At 41.3% G+C, this 25743-nt stretch overlaps 1 protein-coding gene across 1 annotated transcript; it reads left to right on the top strand.

The window, feature by feature from the left end:
* Positions 1-1577: 1577 nt before the first annotated feature.
* On the top strand, positions 1578-23150 carry ALDH7A1 (aldehyde dehydrogenase 7 family member A1). Its single transcript, XM_090038472.1, has 18 exons — positions 1578-1856; positions 2903-2956; positions 3981-4046; positions 5956-6036; positions 8601-8724; positions 9865-9997; positions 11433-11477; positions 13150-13227; positions 14089-14186; positions 15393-15434; positions 16976-17070; positions 17565-17649; positions 18337-18443; positions 19454-19570; positions 20071-20168; positions 20354-20427; positions 21776-21851; positions 22674-23150. The coding sequence occupies exons 1-18, from the start codon at positions 1680-1682 to the stop codon at positions 22726-22728; spliced, it is 1605 nt and encodes a 534-aa protein (XP_089894598.1). The 5' UTR covers positions 1578-1679; the 3' UTR covers positions 22729-23150.
* Positions 23151-25743: the final 2593 nt, after the last annotated feature.

The following is a 25743-nucleotide window of genomic DNA, read 5'->3' as shown; positions in this document are numbered from 1 at the left end:
ATTGTTTTGGAACCAAGAGTTCTAGTTTTCTGTATGTCTAATTTTTTCATAATTATTTTGGTCATTCACAACAAGCTGTTTTCCTGAATAAGTTTAGCTGCTGTAGTGGCTATAATACATAATCTTTATTCCTGTAATCTTTAAAGGAGAATTACAGTTTAAAGGGACATGAAGACTTGTAGTGACTAAAAACTTAATATGATTTGAGAGAAAAACACAACAACAGAGTAGCTAGATCCTGAGCCTGCAAATACTTGTGCATGTGCTTAATTTTAAGTATGTGGATAGGCTGTTGAAGACAGTGGAGGTGAATTGGAGTACTCATATGCTACAATATCTAGCACAACAGTTGTGTCCCCCCCCCCCCATGTGCCACTTGTCATAGCTGTGGAAAAACTTTTAGAGCAAAGATTGCACTCCTCAGACACCACCAGTAATCCCCTCCCCAGCAGACATCATCATCCTTGTTTTGGGGGACAGCTGATTCATTACTATTATAGTTAATGTAGTTACGTGAGTATTTGTTGTTGTATTTGCAGGACAGGCACATTCTAGTACCCCTTTTGTTTGCATATTCCACAGGGCAACCCCCTGCCCCACCAAATATAGGAAAATATAACTGTAAAAACACAAATGTCAGCAGGCAGCTCTTGCAGCAGGTACAGGACTTAACATCATTTTTTTAAAAAGATTTTTTTTGTGTTCCAAGCCAAATCAAGTCCAAATCCATGAGTCAGTCCAGAACCATAAGTGGCCCTACAACTGGCAAACAACCTCCACCCTGCTGGGGGCTTCAGATATTTCCAAAGTCTTTTGGCAGGCATCCTATGTTGCAGGCCTAAGCCTGGAGGCTTGGGGTTCAGATGTCCCCAAGTTTCACTTGCCCTCAGCCATATGGTCACAGGAGCAAGCTAGGGAGGAGCCTCCCATTTCTATCAGGTGGGCTTTAAGCCCCAACACCTTGGCAGATACTAAACGGCACCAGATAAACAGCTCTCCCCTGGAACGCTTAAGGAAAACTGCTTTCATGGACCCATATACATGGTGTTTCCCCTATTTTGTTCTTTTATATATATATAATTAGTATTCAAGGCCAAATTAGCCAAAACTAATTCCAAATCCAAGAGTCCAGAACCATATGTGGCCCTAGTACTACCAAACATCCTCCACCCGCCCCTGGGGCTTCAGATGTTTCCAAAACCTTTGGCAGGCATCCTACTTGCAGGACGTGTTTGGGGTTGGGATGCCCCCCGAGTGTTGGTTGCCTGCAGCCATACAGCCCTCCGAGTTGCCACCACATCCGGCAGTAAAAGGCAGCCCCCTGAGAGGTCCCTGGGCCGCGAGGGCTTCCACTCCTACTCTTCGGGCTACTGGGACTTCCCAGTCGCGGCTGGTTTCGTGGCCTGGTGCCTGCCCAAGGCTTTTATTCCCACCCCACCCGCCAACTTCCACGGGCAAACAAAAACCCCCGTTTTGCGGCCGATCAGCAGCCCCGAGGCCTGAAGATTCAGCTGCGAAAGCCAGCCGGGGTTGTGCCCGCAGCAGCGTTTCAGCCGCCGAGGCCGAAGCAGCCGCGGTTGCAGCAGCCCAGGCGGGCGGCGGAGGGGCCGGGCCCGGCGCGGCACCAATGAGCGCGGGGGGCGGCTCCGGCTGCACGGGCTCGGCCTGGTCCCGGCGCGATGCTGCGGCTGGGCCTCGCCGCCTGCCACCGCTTGGTGCCGCCGCCCTGCGCCCGGTCTGCCGCTTCTATGGCCTCCCTGCTGATCCAGCGGCCTCAGTACGCCTGGCTCCGCGAGCTGGGGCTGCAGGAGGATAACGACGGCGTGTACCACGGGAGCTGGGGCGGCCGCGGCCAGGTAGGCGCTGGGGGCGCGGGCCCGGGAACCCCCCCCGGCCTGGCCCGGCCCTGCCCTGCCCTTAGAGCCGCGTGGCGCAGCTGCGGGTCGCCGACAGTCTTGAAACAAGGGGTTTTCCTTTAAAACACAAACCCGCGGCCTTCCCCTCGCAGGTTGGCAGACCCGGGGCTGCTTGGGGCCTCACAACCACCCCTCGCCCCACACTAGGGTTGCCAGCTCTGACTGAAGCTGTTCTGGGAGATTTTTTTCTTCTTTTTAATATACCCTGTTCAGCTCTCCCGGATTGCTTTCAGTAGTCATCGGGAGATGGATGCCGATGCGGGTAGACTCCCCGTCAATGCTGCCCCACACGCTGGGCGGTTGGGAGTGAGGGGTGGCCATCGATGTTTACAAATGGGTCCTGGTACAAAAAGGGTGGGGACCCGCTGTTTTAGAGCATCTCTTGATCTGTCCCAGTCCTGGACTTCTTCCAGGTAATAGCCACTGAGGACTGAATGGCTCCAAGTTTGCATGGTGCAGCTTTTGGTGGTGGGCTGGGCTCCTCTGCGCTAGGACATTATCTCCCAGAAGCAGCCTGACTTCAGCCATTCTTTTTTCCCCCCTTTCTGGAAGAGCTTTGTGTATCTGTGCATATGTCTGTGTGTGCATTGACAATGTGTAGGGGGTGCATGCAGGCGCACGTGCACCCCCTGAGATAGGCCACGCTCCCCCTGGAAGTGCCAGCCATGAAACCGGAAGTGCCACCAGCAGTTGTCTGCTGCACCCCTCATCCCCCGGTCAGCAATCGGCTGCTGGGGACCCTTCTTCCCCCTGTCAGCGATCTGGTGCCCCCCAGACTTGGGAGGCACCAGTCGCCTGCATGTATGCACTGGGGTGAGGGCTTTTGGATATGGCTCTGTTACGCCTCCTTGAAAGAGAGAGTTTTTCTGCCACCTGCATGAGCTACTTGGCACCAGTGAAAGCACAAACGGTCCCTCCTCCACTCTTTCCCCTGTGAAGCATATTCTTGATATTGCATGCCTGACTGTAAAACTTTCTCTTTCCAGGTGGTGACAACGTATTGTCCAGCTAACAATGAGCCGATAGCAAGAGTCCGCCAGGTAAGCTTTTGTTAATTCTCTCTGGCACTTGAGAAATGGTATGCAGCAGCCCAAGACCAGTGTAAACACAGATGCTTTGATGAGAGCCAAGCCAATAGCTGGAAAGGAAGGAGGTTTGTGATACTTATCCAGACCTGACCTTTCCCTGATTGAGGCCTACGTCCTTATGAGCTTCTCTCTGCTCCATGTGGCCCCTTGGTGCACTTATTTTGAACCTGTGACCCTCACTCCTATCATCCCTGTGTTGGTTTTTCTGTTGTCCCAGGCAATTGGCAATATGTCCTTAGCAGCCCCTGCTATCGAGGTGGGGTTTATAGCTTTACATGATGGGCTTTGGGCCAAGTATAGTACTACCAGCTTCTAACAAATTAGGTAGCAGATGAGTTGGACATGCCACAGTAGCTGCTGGAATGTTCTTGCTCTATTTTAGTTACTAGATTTCTTCTTGCGCTCAAGCTGTGGTCAAATAGGTAGATCCAAACAGAAGGTGGCTATAAGGGGCAGTGAGAGAGAAACTTTCCCAGGGTTTATTTTCATTCCTTCGTTCTGAATAGGCTTTGAGTGTTTCGGGCTTTGAATCAGAGGGTATGGGGCATTTGAAGCTGGGAGGGTAGGTGCTCATCTCTATTTTTATCTTTTATTTTACACTAAAATTTGGATTTAACGTAAATTGGTAATGTGCTGTGGATGTTTACATGATGAGTGGTCCTTATTGGGTCATCTTATGACATCTGAAAGAGAACTTTATTTGAGAAATTTAAGTTGGATAGCAGGTCAGTTTCCCAGACATTCTGGGTATTAATTTACTTCTTAAATACCTTGCAGTTAAGAAATGTTAGAAAATCACATGTGTCACAGTGATCAACCTAGCTTAAAATGTAACACGTTGCATTTACAAATGATATCTGCTTATGCAGCACAGTCCACAGAAAGTGCAGTTATGCTTGGGTCACACTTGTTTCGTGTGTGCGTGTGTCTGTGTGTATGTATGTTGCTCTCCTATTTAAATACTTGTTCATTTTAGGCCAGCTTGGAGGACTATGAAGAAACAATCAAGAAAGCTAAAGAGGCATGGAAGGTTTGGGCAGATGTAAGTTGGCAAATGATTGTTTATATTTTAAAATGTCTCTACAGCAGATAAAAGCTCATGGAACCATTAAATTGTCATTTTTGTTAGAGACTTAATTAAGACTGTATGTCCGGTATGGTACATTAAGCCAAAATATTGTACCAAGGTTTTAAGGATAATTCAGCACCCTTTGTAATTCTTGGCTGTTATAAAAGGTGTTAACTTCTAGTCTAAAATGTGATTTTTTTTTTTTTCCCTCTCGGCTTGCTGGAACATTAAGGCTACACATAGCCTGGGGGTCATTTTTGCTAGATAGAAGGCATGCGAACTTCAGGAAACCTGGCTGAATATGTTCACAAAACCTGGGGTAATTTGTCTGAGTTTTCATGATAAATGTTTTGCAACATTGGCTGCAGGAAGAGAGGATACTAGCGATTAAAAAAAAAAATGTATTAAGAATTACCATCACAACAAAAAATCGCACATGCTTAGTGCTACCGTCATTTTTTTCCCTGCTAGGTAGGTTCCTTCCCCGCAATGCAACAGCTTCTACAATGCAGTTATGCTGTGCACTGTTAACATGTCTGGGTCATGGAAAATTTGGAGACAGGCTTGTACAGCATTTGAATGAAAAAACCTGGCATATGGGTCTCCCTCTTTATTTCTTCTTCTTGGGCAGATCTATACCAGTTCTATCTTGCTGCTTATTTCAAATAGCAACTTTGTTACTTACAAATCTCCCTGATGTTTCAATGTTGTATTGGATAATCATATACCCTTACAACATTTATTTTTACCAAGTTACCTCTCTGATTGTTTCACACTAACTCTGCCTGTCTGGCCAGCTACTGTTGTCTTACATGATTGGATGTTATCCTTATAGATGGCAAGTTTCTATATTGAAAGCTAGATCTTGCAAGATACTAAGCATTCTGGCCCTCAGCCAGCGAAAACACTTTTCTTTGCCCCAAGAGAACATGGATGAAAAGTTGGCGTTTGCTTTTTTTTAATCAGAATATTTTCATAAGAGGTGTTTGTCCTGTCCTGAATTGTTTGTAGGAACTATAAAATGGTGAGTGGATTTTTGTTCTGAAGGTGCTTTAAGCTCACGTCCCCAGGCACCAATAAATCAAAGTACCAGCTGGTCTGATTTTTAAGCCTGGTTCCATTTCATTTTGTGTGTGAGAGCTAACTGCTTTTAATGACTGCTAACATGCATTTCTGTTGAAATGTGAATGGTGACGTTTTCCCTAAGTTGTGTAACCCTATGTATCTCTGTTTTTCCTTTTCCTTCCCTTTTCCTCTTCCTGATGTCCTTTATGCTGCAAGCAGTTATGTACATACACAATTGTCTAGTGTTGTCAGTTTCTGTGATTTGTATCACAAATGTTTGGGATATGGTTTTTTCCCCCCAGAAGCTTCATCTGTGGGAATAAAGTGAGATTATGTGAGAATCTCAGCTTTTGTGGAAAAAACAACTGTAGTCTTCATGGACAGGAGGGAAGAACCTAATGTGAAACATGAACCCCAAAGGCTTATAAACCAGAAAGCTAATAAAAGCTAATAAAAAGAACTATTCTTTTACAAAGCATTTCAAAACAGATTTTTTTTTTCCATCTCAAGGTTTCGAAGCCATGATTTTTGAATAGGTGGGGATGAGACTGCTGTAATTCTCAGCAGCAGTTGATGAGCATCAAGTTTTGCCCAGGATTAAGTTTTTGTGATTTTTCGGGAACCTAGTTCACATGAAATATGAACACTTTTCATACTTGTTTAGTTTTAGAGAATAATAAATAGCTGGCTGGTGGGATAGGAATATTGAGCTGTTCTGCCAACACAGTAAGTAGCAGACTGAATGTGTATGTATGTGGAAGGCACAGTGCTTTTATTTCAAACCATCTCTTTTTTATGAATATATGTTTTTGCCTAGATTCCGGCACCTAAACGTGGAGAAATAGTGAGACAGATTGGTGATGCCTTGAGACAGAAAATCAAAGTTCTAGGAAGCTTGGTAAGTTGTCCTGAAAAATGACTAAATGCTTGAAAAACCTACTTTAATGTACCCCTGTGTAATATTTGTCACAGATTTCTAAATACTTTGTTGGTTTCCACTAATGTATAGTCATCAGGAAGTAATGTTAAAAGTAAAATTAAAGCTCTTATTTTGACAACCTATTTTAAAGAGGATGCAGCTTTTGATCTGAATGTTTAAGCTGATTCTGTCAAGATTCATAGTTTTTTTTTTCTGTCTTCTCTCCATTGCCCTTCCTGTGCTACTTCACAAATTTGTGTTTCTCATAATGTGTTTAATTAGCTTGCAGAACATTTTCTTCAATAAGTAAGATGTCTTTAAAATTGGAGTGTCAAAATACATTTCTAAACTAATAAATCTAGTATGGGTTTTTTGGAAATATTGAGTATTGGTCTAACTTGCTCAGTTCCCATTGAAATTGGGATCAAAGTACCTTAGAACTTTAATCAGAGCAGGGTTAGGCCAGCACTTAGTGCCCTTTAAAATCCCACCTTTAAAAGGGGTATCTTCAGAACCTGTCTTTAAAACATACGTTCATGATCACACTCTTCTCCATTTTGTCCTCCCCCTCCTGGCACCCTTGAGTACTGTTTGCAACAAACCTACTAAAAACAGGGAAAAAAGGAAACTGATTTGAAGCCTGTATGGTATCCAAAGAGATACTGACAGTTGTCTGACAGGAAGGTCAGAAAGCAGCAAGGTCACAAGATACTGTTTGATACTAAAAGTGTCCTGAAAGAAGAGTTCCTCTAATACAAACCTTTTAAACTTGAGTGCATTCTTGTGACCTGCCACCTTTTTCAGAGACCAGGTATGAAAATCCAGGGGGTTATGAGGTGAGATTGCTCTGTGATAGGCTCTCATTAAAAGTTGTGCAGGATGTAAGGGCTTAAGGATTGTTTCTTTAACAAACTTGTTAGTGACTTCTTTCTTCTTTTTTAACTAACTTGCAGCTTTTACATTTTATAAGGTTTGTCTGCACATGGGGTTGTTGAGAAGCAGCCGTTGCTGAATGGCTTTACATGTGGCTAAGCCCATTTAATTGACTTACATGATTTTATTTTTAGATGATGGACACTTAATGACATTGGTTGAATTAGCGGGCTAAGTTACGTCTGTGTTCAACCACACTACTGCTTCCCTGACTATCCACATTATATATCCCTTGCTTCAGCTCCATTTTGCGATCTTATGAAGTTGTATGCTCTCAAATGCGATTGTGACCAACCTGGCCAGGGAGAAAGTGCTAGACTCTTGGGTGAGATCTATGCCCTGTGTTATGCATTAATTTAAACTGTGTAAACGCGTCTTTTCTGCTCTCAGGATAAAGAAGGGCTCCTAAGGTATTCTTTTTTTCTTGTAGGTAGATTTAAATTCCTACCCTTTGCCTTGTGAAGAAGCCTTAAATAACATATTGAGAGGCAGGTTTCATGCAGAAGTCACTCTAACACATCTTGCTAATAAGTAGTGTTTTTTCATCATAAGTCACTAAAGAAGTGTCTCAATGGCTCATTCCAGCACAAACTAGAAATGCCCAAGTTAGCAAAACTCTAATTATGTGATGAAAAAGATTGAAACAGATACTGTATGCCCACGACAACACTTTTTATAAACTAATTAAAAATCTATTATGGGGTTTTGGGAAATATTTAGTATTGGTTTAACTCAACTAGTTCCTATTGAAATTGGGGGCAAAATAGCCAATACTTGGGTTTGTCAAATGGTGAGTGATATCTGAGATAATCATTATCTTCACTTTGGGGATATGCTGACTTTCAAGTGCATGTTTATTCCCACTGCCCATCCTGGTTGTATTGTGTTCATTTTGAATCATCTTTAGCAAAAGATTTTAGTAATTTTCCAAAAGTAACTTGTTTTCAATGCCCAAATCAACTTGTGGAAGGGATCTGACATTCAGAAAGTGGGTGCTTAGCACTCTTTTAGAAAATTTGACCCTTCTGGCTGCTCATGTTGTAGCGCTTTAAAATCATAAACAGTGAGGAAGTTAGGCCTTCAGCTATGGAACTTTTCTAAAGGAGAGAGAATAATGGTCCATTTCTCTCTCCTTAAGGACATTTGGACACAGTAATTCTTGGATCTATACCTATGGAAGTCATTATTGATGACTTTTTCTATCAAGGGACAATTTTCTGTCCGGTTTAAAATGGGCAAACTTGATTAATCAGCTGGGGTGAATACCCTAAATCACAGGTTGGCAGCCTATGGTCTGCAGGTCAGATCTGGCCCACCAAAGTAATTTTAACCGGTTTGCAAAGCTAGGGCTTCAGTGGTCGGAAGAACAAGTGGCATTTGGTCGTGGAAAGCAGCGACCCATCTATCCACCTTCAGAATGAGCTGGGTTAATTTAGCCTACTGTTGCCAAAAGGTAGGCAAAACCCTTGCCCTAAATTGTGTGGAATGTGACTTTTGACTTGATCTTCTTTTAAAACTGTCCAAATAACCAAGTAATGGATGAATTACTTATAAGGTACAACAAATATATGTGAACAGTCTTAAAAATACTATCCCATTGATGTTTTCAGGTCTCTTTAGAGATGGGAAAGATTTTTGTCGAGGGTATTGGTGAAGTTCAGGAGTATATTGACATCTGTGACTATGCTGTTGGCTTGTCCCGAATGATTGGTGGACCTGTTTTGCCTTCAGAAAGTAAGCATGTGTGCTAATCTTTGTATCGATGATGTTCTGAATATTATGGTTATATACTCCAGAGAAATATCTGCACTGAAATATATGTGGATCCATATCACTCGTGTACTCCCATCTACTTGAATAAGTTATTAAACTGCTACAGTGAATATCCATCCTTATCTTTAAATGCAAAACCGTATACATGGGGCAACAGAATTGAGTTTCCCTTAATTAACAAAGTCACTAGATACAATGTGAGAAGAGGAAAGCAAAAATCTAGCTAGCTTTCATTGAGAGAGGCCTGTTAAATTTCTTGCAGATAGGTGACTAAAATAACATTTGTAACTGCCATATCCTTACTGTTTCCCTATCATCCAATTGACTTGATTATGCTTTGCATCCTATTTACAAGTATGGTGCAGACTGCAGCTGGAAGTACCGGAAATTAGAATAGGCTTCATCTATTAATGTTTTGCTGAAAAATAAGGTGATTCTTTTTAATACCTATCTTGTACAATGCAGAAACAAGTTTCACTGTATTTTTCAGTGAACAGTCTTGCTAGAATGAGGAAGTAGTCTGTGTGCTAAGATATTGTCATGCTCAGAACATCTTTCATACAGATTTTCATTTCTGGCATCTCTGTTTTTGTTCCCAGGTAGGCTGTTCTCATTTCCTTTCTTTTTTGTTGCTCTCCTAACAGTTATTAGAAAAATATAGCAGAGCTTAGAAAATGTGTTATTCAGCAGAGCTTATACCTTCTTTTTGTTCTAATAAATATGCAGTAGTTCTATATTTATGTTACCTGCATTATTATAGAACAATAATTTAAGTTTTGGAAATTTATGTTTAGAATAAAAAAATAAATGGTCTACATATAGTATTTAGTACTAAGGGAACAAATGGAGGACTGCCTATCTCAACACACGTAAGCTAAGATTTGCATACAAGCTATTTTGCATTACATTAATCTTGGATAAATAAGTGGCTATTGAAGGTTAATAAGTTGGTCTGTCAACAGCTTTAGACTACCTCTCAGATCCTCCTGGTTTGTTGTAATTCATGTTCTTTCCTCCATGATCTATTGAACTAAAAAGACACGTGCTCCTCCATGTAAGGACCCTCACACTCAGATTGCTATTATCTGTTCTTATTTTTAGGAGCTGGCCATGCCCTCATAGAACAATGGAATCCTGTGGGGCTGGTAGGAATCATCACTGCATTTAACTTCCCTGTAGCAGTGTATGGCTGGAACAATGCAATTGCAATGATCTGTGGGAATGCTTGCCTCTGGTAAGATGTTCTGATTTTCATTTGCTCCAAATACTGTAAACCAGAATGATTATAGCAGTAGCTTTTGTTCATAAGGTTACCTTGTTTCCTTGGCACATTGTTTAAACCAGGGGTTTCCAAAGTTTTTATGCTGTGGCCGCAGCCCGGCAAATCGTGGCCCAGCAGTCACAGCTGACCATGGCCAGAACTTCTAGCTGGAAGACAGGTAAGGATACCCCCCACCCTGCGGGGTCGGGGTGGCAAACACTGTGCTGCTGCGGGCCCTGCAGAAAGAGCCACGGCTTCTTCGCCCGGCTCTGGGGGTCTGTGGTTTGCTGGTCCATGGCCACATCTGGTCCAGTAGCTGACTGTGTTGTGGTCGGCAGCAGGCTGTGGCCCAAGGATTGAGAACCCCCTGGTTTAAACATCATTTATTTGTAAGTGCCAGATGGACACACATAACTGCAAATGCTTAACTTCTGATATTTCAAAGTTCACTTCAAATCTGTCTTTAAAGGTCCACCTTCCTCTCTTGTATGTGTATAGCACTCAGTATATTATATCAAGGAATCTAGTATAGATGTGCAGTATCATATTACAAATAATAGAGAAGAGATGTTTTCAAAATTGGGTGCCAAAAGGTAGAGACTTAAGAAGCCATTTTCTTGCTCTGGGGTTCTGGGCACCTGTTGTGCAAACTGACGTTAATAGAAAGTTCTGTCTGTACCGCACTGTCTTAGGTTGAACTGTTGGGTTCAGCAGATTCCCCATGCTTGAACAAAGGATGTACTCATGGTTGTTTTCACCCTTGCAAAACTTTATTTAAGGATACTCGCAGAAGCAGGCGATAGAACAGAGCAGAGAGGACAGTCACCTCACATTGGCCTTAGGCAGCAGCTGCTACCCTGCATGGTTTCCCTGGCCCTGGAGTGTCCCGATCCCAGGGATGCGATAGCCTGTGCCAGGGCTCTGTGCAAGTCAGGACTCGTGCCAGAGTGGAGGAACCCATAGCAACCCAAGAATATACAGCTTATATAGTCTGAAGTAAACAATGTTATCACAAGCTAGGAAAATGGGGATGAGTCGTGATCCAACACACCTGGTGTTTACCACATTCCACTGTATCACAACATTCTACTGTCTAGGTTCATGGCACGGTCACACTCACAGAGCAGGAGGCTATGTGCCACTTCACCGGCCTCCTATGGAATCAGCATGCAAAACTTTTGCTATTAGCACAGCGTGCAAAACTCTTAGTCTTAGCAAAGCTCTTACTATTACAAGCACCCATGAAAATGGAGCCACTCATCTTCACTTTTCTGACCAAATATTCAGATTTGCAAGTTCATTTATTGTTCTGTACCTCAAATTTTGGTTTATACTATACCACAGAAGTTGTATATCTTAAATATTTTGGTCTTTGGGGAATTAAAATGACTTTTTTTTTCCTTTTAAGGAAAGGTGCTCCAACAACGTCTCTCATTAGTGTAGCTGTTACAAAGTAAGTATCCAGAAATGTTATGCATCACAATTGATCTTTCATTTTATCTGTTTGCATTCTTGAAGTTCTGTGGCTGGGACGAAAGTGGCTTTCTCTCCACCTTTTACCATGTGGGAAGTAATGATGTATACATTGCCTAAACTTATTCTTGTTGGGTTTTTTTCTTCTGATGAAAGCGTTGAGCTTTTGAGCAGTAGTGGATTGGCTTTCCTGGGAAGGGGAAAGTGATGTCGTTAGCATCTGAATTTATTCTAAATGTAACTTACTTTACACAGAGTTGGAGTGTTGTTGTAGCAGTGATGGTCCAGGAAATATGAGGGGCAAGGTTTTTTTTTGGTGGTATCTTTGTTTTTTAGACTAACTTCATAATTGGGAGAAATGTTGGACAAGCTTTCAGGAATAGTTTGCCCTCCCTGAGAGGACCTGCCAGACCTGAGGAAGGGCAATCTGTACCTGAAAGCTTATCTAAGATCTCTCACAGATATGCAGATAGTCCAGTAGAATATACTACCATAAAATCTTCCCTTTAGTTCTCTTAATTAGAATGGTGTTGCAAAGCAAGCTCTCCTGATGATTGCAAGCTCTCTCTCCTGAAAATGCCTCTACACAAAACCTTGTATAATCCAAAACTAATAGCAGCAGTGCAGCATGTTTCCTGTGATTTAAAATTTGCTCACATACAAAGAGTAAGAACTGTTAAGACCCTTTCTGACGACTCACTGGGTGATGCCAGCCATATTACTAGCAACGCTTTGTTGGCAGGGCTGCCCAACTTCTCAGTGACTGGGGGCCACAACCAACACAGGCCTCATGACAGGTGGAGGGGTCCACACATTAAGTGGGCTGCAATACTGCAACCAAGGCCCTTCACCCCGTTCCTTGAGCAGCTTCCCACTGCACAACACACATAGCCCACCCCATTGCTCATGGCCTATGTGGGCAATTGCTCTTCTACTGTTCCACCATGCATGCAGGCAGCACCCACTACCTCTCCACTGTATACATGAATCGCCCCCTTTCCTACTCCCAGCCTTTCACTGCTCCCAGCTGCTTTACCATATGTGTGACTGTCACTCCACCATGCACACTTTCCAGCTGTGGACTTCCATGTGCTACACTGCCCCTTTGGGCAAGTCTAGGAAGCAGAAGTTGGAAGGAAATCCCAGAGACCCTGGCTACTCCTGCTGCAGCCAGAGTTATAGGGGGAGCAGGGGACAGAATGGATTATTTGCTATCCACTTACCATGGTTTAATTAAATGGGAAATACCCAAGCATAGGTTTTCATCCTTGAGAGTTTGACACCTTTATACTATTTCTGAGAATAAATGAATGCTGAGAATAAATGAATGCAACCTTCAAGGGTAGCGCTGTGAGTGACACTATGATCAAGATTTTGTGTACCTCTGTGACTTGTCTCTGTGCTAGTTGCTTCCTGCAGTGTATTCTAATCATGTGGATCATGTTAATAGTATGATAAAAAAGCTATACTACCAAGGTCTATAAGAGAAGAGAATGCCCATACTGCATCTGATGCAGGTTAGTAAAGTCTATAGACTTTGTTTTAATATTTTTATCTTGTAGCAAAAAGGCTTTTTCACTGTTGACTTGTCACATACTTCTGACTGAGTTTTCTCAAATTCCTGCTTCTCAGAAATGTCTCTTTGATTCCAGGATAGTTGCCAAAGTTTTGGAGGATAACAAAGTGCCTGGAGCAATCTGCTCCTTGATATGTGGTGGAACAGATATTGGGTAGGCAGAACTTCTTGCATTTTATAAGCAATGGGTTAGAAGAAGGGATAGCTTATGGGGTTAGCAAAAGTATTTTCAAATTGGCCTATCTACAGGGCTTCCAGTACCACTTAAGAATAGAATTCTGTTATGAATATAACTGACTTGTAGTGTTAACAATAATCATAACATCTAGTGATATTGTATTTGCATTCCAGTGTTCTTAAATATGTAACAAACTGAATTGAACTTCCCATGTTCAGTATATGGGATGTATTGCCCATTTTCATTTTCTTTCCTAAACTATGTAAACTTGAGCAGCCATAAAAGAACACAAACCAGGTCTAGTCTCTGCTCTTTATTCTTCAGCCTGGTCAGATCCCACCCTCAATCCCTTGCCTGCCCCCGCCCCCGCACCCAGACAACCCTCTGAGCACATCAGTGGTTGATATGTTTTCCCTTATAGGTGCATGTACACCCAAAAAGGACCTACTTGTGTGTCCCTAAATGGATTGTACCACTTCCAAATGTAATGATCCAAGCTATTATTCATGACTTGGATTACTACATATGGAAATGGCAGGTATTACACCAGTTGTAAAAAGGACTTGGATGACCATGTCTTTTTGATTAGGGTTAGGCCTCAAAGTTAATTCAGTTGTTGTCTTACTAGTATCTGATGTGGAAATATATTCTGGCACTGATGTTTCCTTAACTGGGGTTCCTTTTGTACTTGATCTTTTTAAAATGTGTACCTTTACATAATAACCACTTGTATAAACATAGCATTTGGTTATGATGGAGGAGCAATGAGTTACTTATGTCAGCAGGCTCCAACTGTTTGTTCTTTTGTTGACCATAATTGTATATTCTGTTGTGTAGCACAGCAATGGCGAAAGATGAAAGAGTGGATCTTCTGTCTTTCACTGGTAGCACTAAGGTGGGCAAGCAGGTTGCACTTACTGTTCAAGAGAGATTTGGTAAGTGTAAAAATAAGGGGCTAGCTTTTCCTCTTAATTTTGTTGTTCTGTTTGATTTGTGTGGGAAAGTGTCAAGCTGTAGTTTCAAAGTTTCCTTATCTGCCTTTTCTTGTTGGAAGTGCAGCAACAAAGCTATGAATCAAGCTTCAGGCTCTGTTCTTACAAATTTAGTCTAGTCCAGGTGCTTCTTAGGGTCCCCAGAAATGTCGCATTTGTTGTCCTTGTGGGGCTAACAGCACAGATTTTCAAGGCCTTTCTGAGCAGAACTATTCCTTGTTGAGCATGATGACATTAGGATGGACAGCACCGGTATCTTAGTGAAGTAATCTCTTGGTATCCATTCCTCCTCACCCAGATGTAGCTATCCTATTTGTCATATTTTACAAAGAAATCAGCGGTGGGCATTATCTTTAGAATGCTGTTAGACCTCTTTGGTGCAGACCTAAATAGACCTCTATTTAGTTATGGCTCTAGCTATATACAGTTAGTTGCATCTAGGTGGTTCTCAGTGGAAAACTGCAAATCTCAAAGGTCTGACTTACTATCTCTGAGTGTTTTGCATTGCATTATCTCAACCTTTGTGATTTGAACTATGTTAAGGGCTCACCTAAGGATGGAGGGTCACCCCTTCTTTCCAACTTTGGGTGGAGGGAGAGGGGACCCTTTCTAGGTGAATAAATCAGTCAAATTAACTGTTGTTTTTTTTCTTACTTATTCCCTTTGATTTCATCAGCACCTCTCTCATCTTCCAAGTCTGACCCATTTCACTCATTTTAAATTCTGTTTGTGTTTTTTCTCTTAAATTCTCTATCACCTTATTTTACCTCTCCTAGTTTTCTTTACTTTCTCTTGGTTCCAGCAGCATTTCATGGTCTCCCTGTACCTGTTTTCATCTGTCTTCCTTATCTAAAATGTATTAATGACAATTAATATTAAGTACCACTTCTTCCTTTTAAAAGGATCATTAGTTGGATACTTACTATAAAGATAATTGTTATATATCTGCAGACAGAAATAACGATAATGCCTTGCCAGTATCTCAGATCACCTACTTGCTGTGGGTCAGATGCAAATATCCTTGAGTAGTGCCACTAAAATAAATGGGACCATTCACAGTTAACTTGAGTTACTTAGCTTGAGTAAGAATATCTTAGTTCAAGTACAACGGGCTCCTGAACTCCTATAACTGTTCTCTTGTTTTAACAGGCCGGAGTCTTCTAGAGCTTGGTGGAAACAACGCCATTGTTGGTAATATGCAATATAATAACCTCTTTCAAGACAAGTTATACTCTCAGGCCCATAGACTTAGGCACTTGTGCACTTTTGACTTTAATCCTCCATATTGTTGGAATGTACTTGAACCTTAATTCTCCATGCTGTTGGAGTTCCATTCTGGGAGGAGATGGGGACAGAGGCTTCTGACAGATACTTATTCAAAGTAGTGATTTTTCAACCAGGATGCCTTGAGATTCTTCCAAAGGATGCTGTGGGTGCCACTCAGTATTAGCTCTGTTAGGTGTCCAACCATGATTAACAAGCTAAACCCAGAGATTTCATATCCATAGTGTTAAAACAATCTGCTCTGGTGTGGTCTGAGTTCTTTGCAACAGAAGAATTGCTGAGTTTATTTTTCTATAGTCAAAAAGAATGAAAACTAAGCACTTGATGAAGGGTGTTTGTGCCTGAAAGCTTGCAATTTAAAGAATTTTTTTTTTTGCAAAAATCTTGTTCGTCTAATAAAAGATATGACCCCTATTATGAGCCCTGAAAACTAAGAGCTGGTATTTTCCAAGGGGCACTTCAAGCCTGTTGAGGGATGCTTCATATCTGAAAAGGTTGAGAACTACTGATTGAAAGGCATGATGGGATCTGATCTCTGATTCCAACAACTGTGCCTCCTGCCATGTCACAGGTGCTGACAGGATGTGCAATTTTGATATTTAGTATCAGATTCCAAATGCACCCTATTTATCAGTGCAGGAGGAGTCTGGAATCATGATCCTAGGCTCCCTCTGCACCAGCAAGTTGAAAGCCAGGTGCCTGATACTCAGCTGATTGTTGGCCAGCTTCAGGAACACACCAGGGCTTGAACTGGCCCTGGAGCAGCCCCGGGAGTGAGAGTCAACAGTCAGCTGATTGTTGGCTGGTGGGGACTGCACTGGGACCAGTTTGAGTCCCAGTGCTGTCCTGAATCTGGCTGACAATTGGCTGAGTGTAGGCCAGTTGGAGGCCCTGGTACGGTTCTAACTCTGCTGCACCAAGGGTGCGATGGACACCGGGTACAAAAATACTACACTTTTTTTTTTTTTTTTTTTGGTGTAATATTTTTGTGTCTGGTTTCCCTTTTTAGTGGTGCCAATAATTTCCTGAATGTGTGATCAGATTACTATGTAAGGCATGATTAACATACTAGTTGCATCTTACTTGTATTGTCTGCCAGCGGCCAGATTTAGGGAATTAATTGCAGTTTCCTGATCTAAAGTCAAATTATGTTACTTATCAAGTTTTATGTAAAGAGGCCTCAATAGGCCAGAAAACCAGACCTTTATGTGTTAATTCCAAATACATGAAGGAAACTAGTTTTTCCAAGTTGTCTTAATATACCTCAGCACACTATATGTTCATCTCTTCCCTAATGTCGTCTTACAGGCCTGTTACAGTTTACTGTGAACAGATTAACTTTGATCCTTTGAATTTAGAGGACCTTGGAACTATGACGTAATAACCTTTCATCTTGCCTGCCAGTTAGATTAATATACTGATATTTTTGTTGTTTTTTATCCTTCAAGCATTTGAAGATGCAGATCTTAACCTAGTCATCCCTTCTGCTCTATTTGCTGCTGTGGGGACAGCAGGCCAGAGGTGCACCACTCTCAGAAGGCTGGTAAGTAAATACGTATTGAGCAGTTGAGGTGTTTTGACCTTTCAGAGTTCTGAGGTTAAAAAAACGCAAACCAAAACAAAAAACAGCTAACCAATCAGGATAGTGGAAAATAACCTCTATTACTAGTAAAATATCCTTACTGTATTATGAGAGAAAATAAGAAGCTGGCCCAACCTATCTTCCTTAAAAGTAATATTTTAGGTCTCTGACACAGACTACTATGCTTCTTAGCTGTGCATTTACTGAGTTCTTGGGTCTGGTGTTACTCATTTACTTTATGTAGAGATTTGGGGGATAAATGCAGTAGAACTGTGACATGTGACAGTTTCATGGCACTCCTCCTAAAAGGTGGACAGTTGTCCTGAAAGAATGTCTTTGGACTCTGTTCTGGCCAGCAGCAAGACCAAGGAGACACTGAACTCTCTCCCTTCACACGCTATTAACTGACAAAGACTTGTAATGCCTTTGCCTTTGACCTGTGACATTCTGTTTAGTTCTTGCATGAAAGCATCCATGATGAGGTGGTGGAGAAGCTAGCTAAGGCCTATTCCCAGGTCCGCATTGGTGATCCATGGGACTGTAAGTAGCTGCTGTTTTTGTGTCTTTTTTTTCTTTCTTTTCCTATACTTAGAAGGAAAATGATCAGTAAAAGAGCAGAATATATGTATTTATTTATCACTGATGTCCATCGGGGAATAGGAATAGGGACTCTGAAATTGTGGGAGAATCCAGTTAATCCTAATTTATTTTGTTCATTTTGAATGCATTCAGTGGCTAGCTTCTCAGAGTGCAGGGTGACCAAAGATGTTAAAATATGTATAGTTGTCCTAAAAGAATGTTTTTGGACTGTGTTCTAGTCAGAAGTGAGACCAAGGGAACAGAGTGAATGCTCCTCTACCCCCATTTGCCATTAACTGACAGAGACTTTTAATGCCTTTGACTGTTCCCACCTCAGCGATAGTACACAATGTTCTAAAAACAGTATCTAAGAAGTCTTGCCACTTTACAGCTCTGTACTGATGCAGGTGTCATGCATGGGACCTTACATCTCTTCCTATCATACCGTGGCATTGGATCCTCTTAACCTCCTATACTTTAGGCTGGTGTAGTCTTCATGGTCTAGATTAAGTTCTCATGTGCCAACTACTCATGTAGCTACAATGTACTGTGTCCTATATTCTCTTTCAGCTCTACAAAGCCATGTAAATAAATATGGCTTTTAACCTTCAATAATGAAGTTTTTAAATACATCCTCTTGCTTTTCAGCCAACACTCTGTATGGGCCTCTCCACACTAAAGAAGCAGTGAAGATGTTCCTTGAAGCTGTGGAACAAGCCAAACAGCAGGGTGGCTCTGTTGTCTATGGTGGCAAGGTGACTTGTTTTTCTTAGTTATGCAGTTGAAATAAAGGACATTTTGTAAGCCAGAAAAGCAATACAAACTTCATGGATAGGCCCACACCATGTTTCAACTTGTTACATCCAAGATTTTCAAGTTTGTAAATCTGGAATAGAGCATAAATAATGGTCTTTTGATATAAAATAAAAGACTTATCTAGGGTGGGTTTGACTTCTCTGAACCTGAGGCAACAGGTGGAAGAAAAGAAGTGAAGTTGGTTTGGGAGAAATGAAAGCCATGTTTCATTTTCTGGTCACTGACTTGACTCTGGGCCCTGCGCTCTTCCCTATTCACAGTATAATATAAATATGAAAATATAAATTGCTATGTAAGTGCAGGATAATAAATTAGAATCTCAGCTGTAAACAATGAACCTGAGGGGTGATCAGAAAATTATTTGCCATACATGCTAGAATCCTAACCCAGTGTCCATCAGTGCTCTGCTGTCAGGTACTGAAATTACACTGTCCTGTCATTTTCAAGGCAGCTATTAGAAGCAAGGTACTCTGAATAACAAGGTAAGGAGCCATAATAGAGTGCAGACAGCTGAGGAGAGGCTGAGTCAGTCTCTGTGTAACATTATAAGGAGTAATAATGAGGTGCGAAAATCTGAGAGCAAGCTGTTCTTGTATGGATTAGCAGGCACACTTAAATCAGTTTGAGAGGTGCCTTTAATATTGAAATCAATGGGATTTGGCAAATGCTCTTGTCAGCTGCATGATTCAGATGGCTGCTTGTTTTACCTGTTGGCATCTTAAATGACTTGTACTGTGTGTATAACTAAAGAAAAGCAGCTCCTGTGTTTCCAGACCCTGGGCTCCCATTATTACAGGCTTGAGCTACACTACATAGATTTTTCTGGCAGAACTTCTGATTAATTGCAAGATGCTAGTAAGGCAACCAAACTACAGGATGGCATTTGCTAAGCAAAATGATGATTTGGTTGAAACAATAACTTGGCTATCATTCTTTTTGTGTGTGAAAGGTTCTAGACCGCCCTGGAAATTATGTTGAGCCAACAATTGTGACTGGCCTTCCTCACAATGCACCCATTGTGCAAACAGAGACATTTGCTCCTATTCTCTATGTACTGAAATTCAAGGTAAGACTTTACTTAAGAAGCTTTAGTCTATAATTTGTTTTGGTACTTTGTGCACCTTATGTATGAAAGGTAGAAAGAGAGTCAGAAGAAAAAAATAATTTTATTACATGGCATGTTCATCAAACCAGTATGTTAATTCAGGAAACAGTGTAGATTAGCTATTGATTATTGTCTTGCTGTCTAGTGCACCTGCATGAATCAGGACTATGTTGTTGTTGTTGTTCTTCTTTATTAAATCCTATTTGAAAAGTGTGTGAAATAAAATTAAAAAGTCAGTGCCAGAACTGCAAAATGTGCTTGCCTAGATGTCAGAAAACCATTTCTTTGCTTATGTCTTTCTGTATGGCCAGTATGTGCAGGCATTCTTGTGCATGACCATGGGTACTGCTCTTTGCCTAGTGATATTCAGTATAGTACATTTTGACTCTTGATTATGTTGGCATTCACAGCCCCTTATAGTGTTCCTTGCTTACCTTCACTAGTTGTGCACTTCTCTCTAGGCAGAAGAAGAAGCTTTTGCTTGGAATAATGAAGTAAAACAAGGTCTCTCCAGCAGCATCTTTACCAAGGATCTGGGCAGAATTTTTCGCTGGCTTGGGTATGGCTCTTCATATTTTTTTCCTTCTTCATAAAATCTGGGTTTACTTTTTTTCTCTCTCACATCTGTATGTATAATTTAGTAGAATTTTACTTTTTCAAGGTTTAAATCCTCTTTCTAGGGAAGAAACTTGTCTCTTTTTCTTGCCATGAATCTAAAGAGATAATGTCTTATCTTTCTTGTAGGCCTAAAGGATCAGATTGTGGCATTGTGAATGTCAACATTCCAACTAGTGGAGCTGAAATTGGAGGTGCTTTTGGTATGTCACTTGCATTTCCTGCCCTGATACTTTGTTGTCATTCACCACAGTAAGTGGGACTTAAGGGTGTAACTTTTTCAAAATACAAGGGTTTTTCTTGCAAACCTGTTGTTTGTTTTCTTAGAGAAGTATAGTGTCTGGTAGGATTGAGAATTATGAAAGCGCTTTAGGGATAGTTTAATCCAAGTCTTCTCATCTCACTTAAATAGGCACATTTTGGCTTTGAAAAATTAAGTGATTGTAAATCAGATGAAATCAGTGGATTTATTTTGGATTTACATTGCTATAGCAGAGAATGGAAATCGGCCAACAGTAAATTTCTGTTCTAGTTAAACATTTTATCTAATAAAAAAGTAGTGTCTGAAATATATTTTGTATAAATGAGTGTAATTTAAAATGTTCAGGTGACGACATGTGAATTAAAAATTACCTTGTGGTTTAAGGCAGGGCTGTCCAACTGGTGGCCTCTGGGCTGCATGTGGCCCACAAAGAGTTAGGTTTCAGCCCCCAGGCTCCTGCTCAGCTGCCACGCCCCATCATTTCTACTTCTGCAATAGCAACCAGAATCTCCAGTCTCTTTTCTACACTTTCTATACCCACTGCAGGGATTAGGACACGGGGTGCAGTGTTGTGTGGTGCACTGTGGAGGTGAGGGTGAGCATGGAGGAAGGTGTGGGGTCGGGGGCACATGGTGCAGCCGTGAGAGGGACTGCACCTGTGTGGGCGCATAGTGCAGAAGATGACATGGGGGGCATGAGCACATGGTGCTGGGGGTAGGGATCATTTGTGCCATGTATGGCCCAGGGGCCTGTGTGTATAGCCCCCTAGCCTGGATGTGCATAGTCTAGATGTGCGTAGCCCTTGGGCCCTTAGAAGTCAGGCAGCCCTGACTTAAGGCACCTTAACCTTTCACTGGGTTGAAAGAAAAGCTTTAAGATCAAAATCCTAATTACTGCATGCAAAAAAGACCTGTGTGAGCAAGGTGATACTTGTTTTCTTAAGGGGATTTTTGAGCTATATATGCAGCTCTTCTTTTATGTCCTCTTCCCTAGGAAAAAGAAATTAGAAAGGAAAAACAGGACACAATATTGCCCTCAGTTAATTTATCCTGTTAAAACAATCAACCAACCATTGGCCATATGTGTAATTAAATTGTCAGCTGGAAGGCAGATATTTTCAGACTGAGATATCAATATGGATATAGTGTGAGCAAAGGAGGATAGCCAATATGCATCTACAAACACAACCCTCGTTCTCTCCTTAGTACAAATATAACTTATTTGAAGTATGGGTGCCTGAAGTAACTGCAGAGCAGTTACTAATCCTTAGCTGTATATTTTTTTTTCAGGTGGTGAAAAGCACACTGGTGGTGGAAGAGAATCTGGCAGTGATTCATGGAAACTCTACATGAGACGGTCAACTTGGTGAGAGCTAGGCTTCCATAATTTCATGCAAATAAATGCAGAATTTCTGCATAGACTTGCTAAAGTCCAAAGCTTATAAATCTTCAGTTGCAAGTGCTCATTGCCACTGAATAGAGGATAACCATTGCCAAATGTAATATGCCTTCTCTTTAGCTACAAGAAGGTAGTAGAATTTTGTGGAGCCTAATAAAACATATGCCTCCCCACCCTTGCCTGCAATATATCCCTTTTGATAAAGAGGGGACAGTCCTGATTTTTGTAGAAGGAACTGATTCTTTAAAAATGTACAGCTTAATCTGTTTGAACTTGAACTTGACTGACTAAAACGATGTTGCTGTCATTCAAAGGGAAACCTAAGGTAGCATCTACAGAGGGTGGGGCCACAACGTGGTGGCAACATTTTAAGTAGATATGAAGTATTTCCATAAATTTCCTAGTTCCTAGCCAATGCTGCCACCTGAACTGCCACATCTTTACTCCTGCTGTTTCTTATTTTAGCTAGGTAGTATTTAGCCTAGTGAGGTCTACTCCACCTGCCACCCCTTTATTTTGCTTTGTGGACATTATGTGGTTAAAGGTGACTAGAGGATTATATCTTCTCTCTAATCTATCTAAGACAAGTTACTTATGGAGAGAACAAAGTCCTCCCCTGCGTGTAAATTTGCCAGTAGTGGCTGGAGAGAAATCAGTTCTACCCTGTCTTTTAATTTAAAACAATGAAACTGGCAGCTGCCTTAAGGAAGCCTTGTACACATGTAACAGAGATCACATAACTGAGCTCCATTATCAAGTCTCTTTTCTAAATTCTTGTTTCTCTTTCAGCACAATCAATTACAGCAAGGATTTGCCTTTGGCTCAAGGAATCAAGTTTAATTAAGAGTGTCATGAATGGGATTGTCCTGAAAATGCTTAGCATTTCAGAAGCTTGCACCTTTTAAACTTTACAGTAGAATTGAAATTATACTGCACAGCTACAGTACTTTTATGCCAGAAAGCCAATTGCAGTAAATCTTGCTTCAGTTTCACTAATGTATCAAATACTTATGTCAGATAAAATATATGTGATCTTCAGGAAGCAGTATTTGCCTCCAAACGGTGCTGCTTACACATTCTTCAGATACCTTTCCTGTGTGTCTACGCAATTTCTGTGCCCTAGCAAGCACTGACTTTGCTGTGGGTGTAGTAGGAACATCCACATTCCTGAGATGCATGATCAGTGTTTAACCAGCATCTGGTCCTGTCAGGAATTATAATACAGGGGCTACTTTTAAATGCACAAATAAAACAACATTTGAGAGACTCATGGTTCTGACTTTTTTTTTAATGACTTCATTTGGTATAATTTTTGCTTCACTAGCTCCATTTGAGATCCTAGTATTAGAATTGCCGTTAAGCTAGAAAGCACACCTTGGGGACATGTACCACAAGTGGGAATGTACTTTTCTCCAGGGCAGCAATATGTGCCGCTGCTGCTTGTCTCTGGGAAACGCCCATGCATTTGTGCTCTGGCATACGGCACATTGCCTTGGGTGGGGTAGGGGAGGCTGGGGCCAGCACCTGGGCTGACCTCTGCAGCCTTACCTGGGGTCTGAGGGCCTCCAAGAGCTGCAGCCATGGCAATCTAGCAGCACAGAGCCTAGCCAGGTTAGAGCTGGAGCATGGCTCTGGCCAGCCAGGCTTCAGTTTCTGGCTGCACATCCTGCCTCCATGTGCACCACCCTGCTTTAAGATCTGGGTTTTTTTTTTTTACACTGGGATCTCCTGTCAATCCCCCACAAAATCCTTAGGATCGCCTTGTGCCACCCCTGCAACCTAAAAGCTACCTTTTATACTGAGGAATACGCCTACTCCAACTGAGAAATACTCTTCTTTATGGGGAGAAGCATGGTGATTGAAGTGTTGTTCCATCACAGACGTGCGCAGCTGGTATAGTGACCCTGAGGCCAAGAAGCTCAACTAAGTAATCTAGTATATATTATGTGCTAAAGGCCAGTCTTCATTTACTCCATGTGTAGGGAGTATAGTATCCCAGAACCTGGTGATACTGTTCAGTTTTGGCTGTGTTTCAGTGCCACAATTTGGCTTGTGACTTATTGTGGATCTATCAGCAAAACTACTGAAGTAACAATGTAGTCAAATCATGTTAGTCACAATCTTGTTTATTGGTTAAATCTTCTTCATGGTATGCAATAATGTGAGTATATTAAAAAGTATATTTATACACACAAAATATTTGGTACTGTTCTAACAGAAGAAGCTTTTTGTAGCAATTTGTAAATGTATTCACATCAACTTCATTTAGTGGTAGTCTATTCCAGTTAGGTCAGCGTAGGTTTTGAATATCCCAGCCTTGGTTTTGAAGTGACTGCGTTTACCAGAAAGCATTTTTTCTTCACAATGGTTACTCTAGTGAGAAATGAGAACTGCTTATTGCTGGGGAAATGGGTGATCATTGTTTGATTAAACTGTTCCTTTCCATTTCTTTTTTTTTTAATATTTTAAGTATCTTGGAAATGATGCTATGTTAAAAAAGCTTTGGGTTTTTTTTATGTTGTTTTAGCATACAGTGTCAGGCTTACAGATGAGGTGGTGTGGGTTAAGAATGGAAACACGTTTTATAGACTCCCCATCTCGTTTAATTACTTTTCATTTTTAGATAAACTGCCTTCTCTTCCTATTACTGCAACGGTCATGTTAATGAAGAGACCTCTTCAGTCCAGGGTTGTGAGCTGAATAAGCAACTCATTTAATGTGAAACTGAAGTTCCCTGAGATTCTGATGTGGTACGTACAATATCAAGGCTAGTTCAGGTCCCTGGCTTCAAATATTCCAAAATGGTCCATGGAATATGAACAAAAATAGCTTGGACAGTGATTTTATTTTATTTAACTTCTTTTCAATTCACTGTTTGAAAGAAACGATAATAGTGACTGAGCTGTTTACTGACAAGTCAGAAGCTATTTTTTTTAAGAGACTAAGTTTTGGATTTGGGGTATTATAAAGGCCTGCTCCTTTTGTCTTAGTCTTCTCAGAACTCCTATGGTCTTGCAGGACACGTCTACATGAGACATTGTCACTTTTGCAATGAGCTACAGTGATGTATCTCGTTGCTATGGTGACGTAGCATCAGCAGGCATGAACTGTGATGCTGATGCTACTGTGCAGTAGTGTCAGAAATGACTTGTGTAGTGCCAGGACTGCACAGTAATGGCAATTACTGTGCAGTCTGGCATACATGTAGACGTGCCCACAGAGAACTTTTAAAAAGATTTCCAAGCCCTTCAAGAACTTCTGCAGCTACTACTGTACATTGCTAATTAGATTCCATTTATCTTCTTCATAGAGAATAAATAATAGGTATCCATTATTTACTGTGGCTATAATTTTATCTAGGCTTCTGCTAATGTTATAAAACATGCACCCAAAGCTTATGTTGTTTATGCAATCACTTGAATTCTGAAATGGGATTATGGTTCAGACCTTGCATGTACGCACACCTTTTTGGCCACCAAAGTGTTGTTCCTGAAGTTGGTGTGGGGAACATGCCATTTAGAAACCAACTCTAATTGTGGGTATGATAGTTGTGGTTTTTTTGGGGTTTTTTTGGTTTTTTTTGGCATGGAATTAATGCCTATAAACAACCATGTTTACGATGGACTAATAAAAGTAAGTGGGTTTAAAGATACCATAAACATGCTGTTTCTTAATTTCTGGTTTAATTATCAAAGTCCATTCAGTACATTGTAAACTGTATTAACTGTCATTTGATTATTGCACCCAGAGGAAGCCAGTTTGAGTACTCATAAAATATGTCCTAGAGCTACTAGTGTGTTACAAAATGTAGCTTGCAGTTTTAAGACAGCTGCTGTTGGCAGCTTCTGTTGTTGCATAA

This window comes from Crocodylus siamensis, chromosome 3 (assembly GCF_052110815.1).
Source record: "Crocodylus siamensis isolate JL-2025a chromosome 3, ASM5211081v1, whole genome shotgun sequence".
In the NCBI taxonomy this organism is placed as follows: Eukaryota; Metazoa; Chordata; order Crocodylia; family Crocodylidae; genus Crocodylus; species Crocodylus siamensis.
This window is presented reverse-complemented; position numbering and strand designations above follow the sequence as displayed.

Coding starts and splice junctions, on each gene's coding strand:
- ALDH7A1 (XM_090038472.1), top strand. CDS start 1,680: ATGCTGCGGCTGGGCCTCGCCGCCTGCCACCGCTTGGTGCCGCCGCCC. Junction 20,169..20,353: donor AGAATTTTTCGCTGGCTTGG/GTATGGCTCTTC, acceptor TCTTTCTTGTAG/GCCTAAAGGATCAGATTGTG. Junction 20,428..21,775: donor TGAAATTGGAGGTGCTTTTG/GTATGTCACTTG, acceptor TTTTTTTTTCAG/GTGGTGAAAAGCACACTGGT.